This window comes from Schistocerca gregaria, chromosome 9 (genome assembly GCF_023897955.1).
Source record: "Schistocerca gregaria isolate iqSchGreg1 chromosome 9, iqSchGreg1.2, whole genome shotgun sequence".
Lineage (NCBI taxonomy): Eukaryota > Metazoa > Arthropoda > Insecta > Orthoptera > Acrididae > Schistocerca > Schistocerca gregaria.
Window position 1 is genome coordinate 249,078,351 of NC_064928.1, and position 11,027 is coordinate 249,089,377.

Consider the following 11,027-nt stretch of genomic DNA (forward strand, 5'->3'; position numbering starts at 1 on the left):
GAAACGAAAATGGGTTTACTTACTGTTTCTTCGGAGAGTTTAACAACTTCTTCCCAGAAGTCATGCAAGATGGCGGTCTGGTTGCCTCTGTTCTGAAAAAGAAGTAAAAAAAAAAAGTTGTAGGAGCGCGAAAGAGGAACAATTCAACCTGATTCAACACCAACAGACTGTATTTTAGGGATCATGTGGTACAAATATTCTCGATACGACTCCGGTAACATGGGTCACCAGCCCGCGCTCTTGAACAAAACCGCATTCTCTACAAACTAAGGTATATAAAAGCTTTTGTGAAAGAGCCAAGTTACATTTACGGTGAAACAAATTTTCAAAAGTAAAAAACGAAAAAAATTTGCTTCAAATACGAAGGGGACTACGATCACATAGACTGCACGAAAAACGTGTCAGTGTGAACTGAGACCTCTGCACTAACACACACCTTAAATTTCTAACCTGTGACGTGAAGACATCTTGGTGCGAGGCAGTCCATGAAACAGTGGCAACAGAGGAAAATGTAAATGAATCGTATGTGACGCGCACTAACCGACACATGACTTGTAACATGGAGCACAGCCTCACTGATAGATTCCTAGGTCTGGTATAATTGAAGGACCGAATTATATAATCGAAATAATTTAGTGATAATACGAAGAACAAAACTATCCAACCTTAAAGCATACGCCGTGTTAAAACCACCAAATACAAGGCTATAATTTCGCTAGTACGAAATACAGTGTATTTCAAAATTAGAAGAGGTAAAACAACAGTCTTCACAGACATCTCGATGCACGTAAAACAACGGCCTAGATATCGCGACGCTAGTCAAAATACAAAACACGATTCGAATATTATTAGTACAGTATTCGTTCTGAAGGATAAAAGAAGTTAGTGACAAACGAAGAGTATTGGAGTGTTTTCTTGGCGTGAAGAAGTCTTGTCTTAAGAGAGAAGCAAGTTCCGCAACAAAAGGAAGACAGATATCAACAAATTACGAACTGGAGTTAGAAAATGTTTCTGTTAGTGATAAGTGGAAACTGTATCAATCTAGATTCAACTGAAGACGCCTTGAATTAAAAGGTGAAATGCGTCTGGAACAAATACAATACACTGCAGCGAGAAAAAGGAGGTTTTTATTTACAAAAGGAATATTTTTATGGTTGCTGCAGATGATTGTCGTGCAAACAAACTTTTTATCTTTGTGGCGTTAGTCGTAAAACTACACACACGCATTACATATTTACCCTAAAATGGAAAAACAAAATGGCAGTCCTTTAACAACAGTCATTGAAGTCATCGACTGAGCGGTACAAGCGATGAATACCGAATGTCTGTAGTGGCAGCGAAGAGTGTCATCAATCAGAAGGAGACTGCGAACTCAGGTGGGAGTCGTTTCCTTATGTCGCCCAGCCAGACAAAGAAGTCCCATGTCACACCAGGGAACGACACAGGACTGCCGGGCAGTTGATTTTGTCGGAAAGCCTTTTTTTTTTGTTCGCACGTAGTTCCGCAACCCTCTCCATTTTTTCACGGAAATTGAGAACACACAAAAAAGCGTGTACAGGCTAGGTGGTCACGGGGACAGTTCAAAATTGGTTTAGAGAGAATGCTAGGTGTTGTGGAAACGAAGCAACAGGTCTTCCAAACTAAGTCAAAACTACTGGAAAAATGTTTTTGTCGGCTTAACACCATCGCTTCATAATACCAATGTACTACTGGAATGTTCTTAACTTTTAGTACATTCTGACATCGGCTGATAACATGCAGCAGCAGCAGTTGTAGTTGTAGTAGTAGTAGTATGGTATTCTACCTTACAGCAGGTCTTGTCATGCGTTCCACTTTTGTCTGTCCAATGCCAGTCTTTTCATTTCTGTATATTTGTCTTCTTTGATATTGTCCACCATTTTATATCTTCTTTTTCCTCTTCCCCTTTTTCCCTCCATCATTCCTTCTGTTCCTTCCTTCAATAAACAGTCGATCCTCAAACAATGTACAATCCAGTTCCGTTTTCTCTTCCTGTTGACTTTCAGCATGTTTCTTTCTTCTCCAACTTTTCTTAAAACTTTTTCATTCCTTACTCGGTCTTCCCATTTCACTTTTTCCCTTCTTCTCCATATCCACATTTCTAGTGCCTCCGATCTTCTTTTATCTTCCTTCCTCCATCTCCAGCTCTCCACACTATATAGCGCAACGCTCCACATGTAACATTTGGCAAGTCTTTTCCTCAGATATTTGTTTAGTGGTCCACAAAGTAATTTCTGTTTCCTCTTGAATCCTTCTTTTGCCATTGAAATTCGTTTCCTAATTTCTCTTGAGCAATACATATCATCCATTATTACACTTCCCAAGTACTTGAAGTTATTCACTTGCTCTATTTCATCTCCCCATATTTTCATACGACATTTTCTCCCCTTTCAACCAATTACCAAGCTTTTCGTTTTCTCGTTAATTGCAGCCCATATTCTTCTAATTTTGTGTTTAGATCATCAAATATTTGTTCCATCACTCTTGCACTCTCTGCCAGCACAACTATGTCGTCTGCAAATCTTATACACTCCACTCTCCGACCCTCTATACAAACTCCTCTCCTTCCATCAAAACTTTCACTAATAATTTCCTCCAGATACACAGGGTGTTACAAAAAGGTACGGCCACACTTTCAGGAAACATTCCTCACACACAAATAGAGAAAAAATGTTATGTGGACATGTGTCCGGAAACGCTTGATTTCCATGTTAGAGCTCATTTTATTTTCGTCAGTATGTACTGTACATCCTCGATTCACTGCAAGCTGACCCAGTTGAAGGAAAGTAATGTTGAGTTCGGTGCTTGTGTTGACATGCGACTCAGTGCTCTACAGTACTAGTATCAAGGACATCAGTGCGTAGCATCAACAGGTTAGTGTTCATCACGAACGTGGTTTTTGCAGTCAGTGCAATGTTTACAAATGCGGAGTTGGCAGATGCACATTTGATGTATGGATTAGCACGGGGCAATAGCCGTGGTGCGGTACATTTGTATCTAGGCAGATTGCCAGAACGAAGGTGTCGCTGTACAAGGTAACGTTGACCACGTCACTGTATGGAGAGTGCTACGGGAGAACCAGTTGTTCCCGTAACATGTACAGCGTGTGCAGGCACTATCAGCAGCTGATTGGCCTCCACGGATACACTTCTGCGAATGGTTCATCCAACAATGTGTCAATCCTCATTTCAGAGCAAATGTTCTGTTTACGGATGAGGCTTCATTCCAACGTGATCAAATTGTAAATTTTCACAATCAACATGTGTGGGCTGACGAGAATCCGCACGCAATTGTGCAATCACGTCATCGACACAGATTTTCTGTGAATGTTTGGACAGGCATTGTTGGTGATGTCTTGATTGGGCCCCATGTTCTTCCACCTACGCTCAATGGAGCACGTTATTATAATTTCATACGGGATACTCTACCTGTGCTGCTAGAACATGTGCCTTCACAAGTACGACACAACATGTGGTTCGTGCACGATGGAGCTCCTGCACATTTCAGTCGAAGTGTTCGTACGCTTCTCAACAACAGATTCGGTGATCGATGGATTGGTAGAGGCTGATCAATTCCATGGCCTCCACGTTCTCCTGACCTCAACCCTCTTGACTTTCATTTATGGGGGCATTTGAAAGCTCTTGTCTACGCAAACCCGGTGCCAAATGTACAGACTCTTCGTGCTGGTATTGTGGACGGCTGTGATACAATACGCCATTCTCCAGGGCTGCATCAGCGCATCAGGGATTCCATGCGACGGAGGGTGGATGCATGTATCCTCGCTAACGAAGGACATTCTGAACATTTCCTGAACAAAGTGTTTGAAGTCACGCTGGTACGTTCTGTTCCTGTGTGTTTCCATTCCATGATTAATGTGGTTTGAAGAGAAGTAATAAAATGAGCTCTAACATGGAAAGTAAGCGTTTCCAGGCACATGTCCACATAACATATTTTCTTTCTTTGTGTGTGAGGAATATTTCCTGAAAGTTTGGCCGTACCTTTTTGTAACACCCTGTATACTGAACAGTGTTGGTGATAAACAACAGCCTTGTCTTACAGCTCTTCCCAGTTCAATTTCTTCACTCATCACACCTCCTTTTTGTTACTCTTTCTCTCTGGATCAAATATAAATTTCTAATTCGAATTCGGGAAGAGAGTCCTCTTAGCCTCTCTCACCTCAATTCTCCACAATCCTACCTACACGTGGTGTCCCCGTTAAGCTGAGCAACCCGGTGGAAGGTTGGGTCAGTGAGCCGACAGGATGTGGAGGACAGTGGGAGGCAACGGGAAACCACCACTGGAAGTACTGCCCTAGACGTTCATGGGGTGGACCTCTTTGTACTCCGGAGGTAAAGATTCCCCTCAGTGGGACCTCTGGGAGGGGAACACAACGACGACTACGGAGGTTAGGGCAAATGGAAAAGGAACGAAGGGGGAGAAGAAGAAGACGAAGAAGGAAGACTTATTGAGGGTTGGGACTTCGAATGTCTTAACCCTTCTCCAGGAAGGGAAATTAGGAAACGCCAAACATGAAATTATAATATGAGGGGGGGGGGGGGGGGGAGAATCAGGAATTGAAGTTACAATGTTACTGGAAGCTTTCACAACACAGAACCGTTTGGCATCTTTTAGCTGCAAGACGAACAGTGATTAACGGTGAAATAGTTTTGAGATTTCACGACAAGCGAATCTATGTACATTGTACGTTCCTACTAGCGTGTAGCCATTACATTCTCTCTCTCTCTCTCTCTCTCTCTCTCTCTCTCTCTCTCTCTCTCTCTCTGTGTGTGTGTGGGGGGGGGTGCGGGGTATCACGTGAGATCATGTCTCCCAAAATTAAATTTTCTTCTGTACCGTGTAATCAGTGGATGAGAATATTTAGAAAAGGAAAAAAAAGAAACAGAGGAAGATTATGAACGGAGACAACTGAACAAGGAAACAATTTGAAATACATAATCACCAAAATGAAGTAGGATGTCATACAACCACGAAAAGAAAGTATAATTGCCGTGGTCAAGAAAAGCATTGACCAGGAAGGAGAAGCTGGGGTGTGGAATGCGGTACAGACAGTGAAGAATTATATCGGTTAAATGTTGTGAGTATAGAGAGACTGAAGTCGTCTGAGATGTGGATTTGAAGACTGATGGAAAACATAACAGTCAGTAAGAGTTAAGGAGAAGAAGTGTTAAGAAATAGGAGCATTTTTTGCTATCTCGAATGAGTTTGACGGGCAACTTTATTAGCTTTACAAAACTCCGGTGTTAATAGCAACGATGATTTAAGGAACGCTTTTCTCTTCACATAAAGCGATGCTGGAACAGACGGTGTGGTACTTTGTTTGACTCACCCCATTCAATGTGACTGTCGGGACACTTGTCAGTGGAGGGCTCAGGTCTTTCGTGGTGTTCCCGTACGCCCTCATCAGTTCGCTGCCAGCTGTACCATTTGCGCACTCGGAAATGGTTGAGAACGGCAGGCCCAACTCGTCAGCACACTGCAAGAAGAAAAAAAAGACACATAAAAGTATGCCAGTAAAAATATTATAATGAGCCTCCACTACTCCTTCCATTGTGGTTTGTTTTTCCTTTTTTCTTCGCATTCCGGCACTAAATGTTTTTATTTATTATACACTAGTGTAAATTGAAATAAGAACACAGTGAATTCATTGTCCCAGGAAGGGGAAACTTTATTGACACATTCCTGGGGTCAGATACATCACATGATCACACTGACAGAACCACAGGCACATAGACACAGGCAACAGAGCATGCACAATGTCGGCACTAGTACAGTGTATATCCACCTTTCGCAGCAATGCAGGCTGCTATTCTCCCATGGAGACGATCGTAGAGATGCTGGATGTAGTCCTGTGGAACGGTTTGCCATGTCATTTCCACCTGGCGCCTCAGTTGGACCAGCGTTCGTGCTGGACGTGCAGACCGCGTGAGACGACGCTTCATCCAGTCCCAAACATGCTCAATGGGGGACAGATCCGGAGATCTTGCTGGCCAGGGTAGTTGACTTACACCTTCTAGAGCACGTTGGGTGGCACGGGATACATGCGGACGTGCATTGTCCTGTTGGAACAGCAAGTTCCCTTGCCGGTCTAGGAATGGTAGAACGATGGGTTCGATGACGGTTTGGATGTACCGTGCACTATTCAGTGTCCCCTCGATGATCACCAGAGGTGTACAGCCAGTGTAGGAGATCGCTCCCCACACCATGATGCCGGGTGTTGGCCCTGTGTGCCTCGGTCGTATGCAGTCCTGATTGTGGCGCTCACCTGCACGGCGCCAAACACGCATACGACCATCATTGGCACCAAGGCAGAAGCGACTCTCATCGCTGAAGACGACACGTCTCCATTCGTCCCTCCATTCACGCCTGTCGCGACACCACTGGAGGCGGGCTGCACGATGTTGGGGCGTGAGCGGAAGACGGCCTAACGGTGTGCGGGACCGTAGCCCAGCTTCATGGAGACGGTTGCGAATGGTCCTCGCCGATACCCCAGGAGCAACAGTGTCCCTAATTTGCTGGGAAGTGGCGTTGCGGTCCCCTACGGCACTGCGTAGGATCCTACGGTCTTGGCGTGCATCCGTGCGTCGCTCGGTCCGGTCCCAGGTCGACGGGCACGTGCACCTTCCGCCGACCACTGGCGACAACATCGATGTACTGTGGAGACCTCACGCCCCACGTGTTGAGCAATTCGGCGGTACGTTCACCCGGCCTCCCGCATGCCCACTATACGCCCTCGTTCAAAGTCCGTCAACTGCACATACGGTTCACGTCCACGCTGTCGCGGCATGCTACCAGTGTTAAAAACTGCGATGGAGCTCCGTAGGCCACGGCAAACTGGCTGACACTAACGGCGGCGGTGCAGAAATGCTGCGCAGCTAGCGCCATTCGACGGCCAACACCGCGGTTCCTGGTGTGTCCGCTGTGCCGTGCGTGTGATCATTGCTTGTACAGCCCTCTCGCAGTGTCCGGAGCAAGTATGGTGGGTCTGACACACCGGTGTCAATGTGTTCTTTTTTCCATTTCCAGGAGTGTAACTTACGTACCACATTTTTACGCTATGTCTCACGATGCCTTGGTTACATGTAGTACTCACCTGTCGGTATCGAAATTTAAGAATTTTAGAGTATTTCAGTTATTAGCATACACTGACCGTTCGTATAAAAGTCTTTGTTTGGATTTCGTATATTTTCCTTCCCCCTCACAACAACATACCCTCCCTCCCTCCATTTCCACCTGCACTCCTCTTCTCCCCCCCCCCCCACCGTTTTTCCCCTGTCACGCCTAATGTTTTATTACCATCTTACCTTGTAAAGGTGTATAGTACTTGTTTTTTACTCCTCTACGTGTTTCATACGGTTGCTGTGTGTTGCTTTGCTAATAGTTTATCAGTATGTTACATCTTGTGTATAGTGTTGTACAGTGTACAGTATAATTTTATCCATTTGTTGCATCCTTGAGCCCCCGGTTCGCGATGTACGTCTACAGGTTTGTGACGTCATCGCTCAGAGATTAAGGGACAAAAGTTAAAGTTCTTATACATTGGAAAGACTATGGGACTTTAACTCTAAAAAATGCAATAGTTAATAAATTCGTTATTTATAAATATAACTGGCTGATATTCCGACAGTTGTTTATTAGGAAGTATAGGTCTCAATTAAGTAAAAGAAATTTAGAATATATTAAATTTCAAAATTTGCACAATAGCGTACGCGTGCTGTAGTTGTTCTGTCAGCAAAATTCCTTTTACTTAATTGAAACATATAGTTCCTAATAAACAACTGTCTCAATATCAGCCAGTGCTGATAGAACGACTACAGCACGGGTACGCTTTTATGCTTTCTCAGCAAGTACACCCAGTCCTTCATCATTACTGACTTAACGACAGGAGCGGGTATGCAATGTAAACGGCATATTACTATATACATAACTAGGTCTACATTGGGATTAAGCATCTATTCCAGGTCTTGTAAGCGATGACATCTCGGTCGGCTAGTACAAGCCATAAACGTTGCTATTAGTGGTCCAGTCTACTACGATATAGTGAATTTTTGACGTCATATGATTGTTTATCCTGACCATGCACTCTTGGCAGTGCATTTAATATATTATGACGTTGGTTTGTGCCACACCATACAAAAGATCAGTGATTCTGTACTTTAGGTCACATGTACTATATCCGCCATTTCAGTAAATTGTGTTTGGCTGTTAGTACTTCTGTATTTTACATTTTGTATGCGCTTTATATAACAACTTTAACTCCATAGAGTAATCGACCATGCAGCAGAGTATGGTCACGCCTAGTTGAGTTTACCCCAGATTGTGCAGCACTTCAGTTAGCACTTGCAGCATTATTCGGCTGGAATAACTGTGTCCCAAAACTAGCAATACGTCTGCGATTTGTCAGATCTCACCATAGGACCGGTTAGCCACTCCGCCACCGTGCAAACAAAATAACGTGGAGGATACACACTGGAGAGCCAAAGAAACGGTACGCCTGCCTAATATCGTTTGGGGCCCCCGCAAGCCCACAGAAGTGATGCAACACGACGTGGCATGGACTCGACTAGTGTGTGAAGTAGAGCTGGAGGGAACTGACACCATGAATCTTGCAGGGCTGTCCATAAATCCGTAAGAGTACGTGGCGGTTGAGATCTGAACAGCACGCTCGATAATGTTCATGTCTGGGGAGTTTGGTGCCAGCGGAAGTGTTTAAACTCAGAAGAGTGTTCCTGGAGCCACTCTGTAGCAATCATGGACCTGTGGAGTGTAGATTTGTCCTGCTGGCACTGCCAAAGTCCGTCGGGATGCACAGTGGACATGGATGGATGTAGGTGATCAGACAGGATGCTGTATCTAGACCTCTCACGACTCCCACATCACTCCAGCTGCATATGTCCCACACCATTACAGAGCCTCCACCAGCTTAAACAGTCCCCTGCTCACATGCAGGCTTTGTGGGTTCATGAGGTTGTCTCCATACCCGTAAACGTGCATCCGCTCGATAGAGTCTGAAACGAGATTCGCCCGACCAGGCAAAATATTTACAGTCATCAACAGTCCAATGTCGGTGTCGACGGGCTCAGGCGAGGCGTAAAGGTTTGTGTCGTGCAGTCATCAAGGGTACACGAGTGGGCCTTCGACTCCTAAAGCCCATATGGAAAGTGTTTCGTTGAATGGTTCGCACGGTGACACTTGTTGATAGCCCAGCATTGAAACCTGCAGCAATTTGCAGAAGGGTTGCACTTCTGTAACGTCGAACGATTCTCTTCAGTCGTCGTTCGTTCCGTTCTTGCAGGATATTTCTCCGGCCGCAGCGATGTCGTAGATTCGATGTTTTGCCGGATTCTTCATATTCACGGTACACTCGTGAAATGGTCGTTCGGGAAAATCCCCACTTCATCGCCATCTCGGAGATGCTGTGTCCCATCGCTCGTGCGCCGACTGTAAAGGCACCTTCATGCTAATTTAAATCTTGATAACCTGCCATTGTAGCAGTAGCAACCGATCTAAAAACCGCGCCAGACACTTGTTGTCTTACATAGGCGTTGCCGACCGCAGCGACGTATTCTGCCCGTTTGCAAATCTCAGTATTTGAATACACGTGCCGGCAGCAGCTTCTTTGGCTCTTCGGTGTATTTATACGGCAGCATCACTGATCGTCGAATATTAAAAAATGTGCTCTGCACGTGACACGTTTTGCAGCTTTTCGTAAGCCCATACATAGTGATTTGTATTTAAATTCGTCCAGCTGCCATCACCCACAATGAGTGTACTTAAAACACTTGTACACAGAGCTCATGTAGTGTCAGATGCAGTTAGTTTGCCTGGAGAGCTTGCAATGAAGGCAAAGAATCAGGGAATGGAGAAAGAAGAAAGCACACCTACTAAATCTTTAGCTTTTCTTCCCTTTGTTCGCAACATTTCCTTCAAAATTGCAAGAATCCTCCACGGTTTCGAAGTGAAAGTGATTTTGCGTCCACCATCGAAGATTTCCCACCTTCTTGGATCAGTGAAAGACAATCTGCTATTGCGGAAGGCGGGAATTTATAAAATACCTTGTCAGTGTGGCATGTCATATATAGGACAAACACTGCGAACAGTGGAAGAACGTTGCACTGAACATCAACGCTGTACTAGCATTTTGCAACCTAGCAAGTTTGCAATTGCTGGGCACTGCATTTCCACTGCACACTCAAAGGTGTATGACAAGACAGCAATTTTGGCCACATCAACATCCTTTTGGGACTCCGTCATAAAAGAATGAGTTGAAATTCGCATGACGATCTTATGAACCGTGACAATGGCTACCGGCTAGATAATGCGTGGAAGCCCGTCATCTCTAAGATCTGCTCCAGACGAAGATGTCAGAGTACTCCGATGGCCGCGGCAATTGACACCTCCGAAGACAGCTGAGCTCCGCAGTTCCACCAGCGGAGGCGGTGCCGGCTGGCGGTGTGGTTCGTCTGTCAATACGATTTTGACGCACGCGCGGAACACTCGCTGCACGCTATATATTGAGGAACGGATGGCGTCTTCGTCCAGGCGATTACTGTAGGCAAAACCACCCCTTCCTTCCGCCTCCTCGATTTCTATCTAACCATCTATGGCCGTCGTATCGCCCTCACCCCCACCCTTAAGTGCCTTGGCGTCACCCTCGACAGTCGCCTCTCCTGGACCGCCCACCTCCGGGCAATCCAAGCCAAGGCACACTCCCGACTCCTTGTCCTCAAGCTCTTTTCCGGCCGTACGTGGGGTCTGGACCCCTCCACCATACTCCACACCTATATATCCCTCATCCGCCCTATCCTCTGCTACGCCCACCCTGCCTGGATCTCCGCCCCCCTACCTTTTATAAATCCCTTCAGATCCTTGAATGCCATGCTCTCCGCCTCGCCTATCGCATCCTTCTCCCCCCCCCCCCCCCCCCCGCTGATCCTGTACGACCTCATTCCGTTCCCCCATCTCCTCCTTTTCCTCGATTGGATACGGAT

General features: G+C 45.6%; 1 protein-coding gene across 1 annotated transcript in view; it reads right to left on the bottom strand.

The window, feature by feature from the left end:
• Positions 1-11,027, bottom strand: part of LOC126292227 (GILT-like protein 1) — a 67,037-nt gene that overhangs the window by 32,104 nt on the left and 23,906 nt on the right. The window contains exons 4-5 of the mRNA XM_049986099.1: positions 5,366-5,512; positions 24-92 (exon numbers count right to left, since the gene is read on the bottom strand). Of these exons, the coding sequence (XP_049842056.1) occupies positions 24-92; positions 5,366-5,512 (216 nt within the window). The remainder of the gene's footprint in view (positions 1-23; positions 93-5,365; positions 5,513-11,027) is intronic.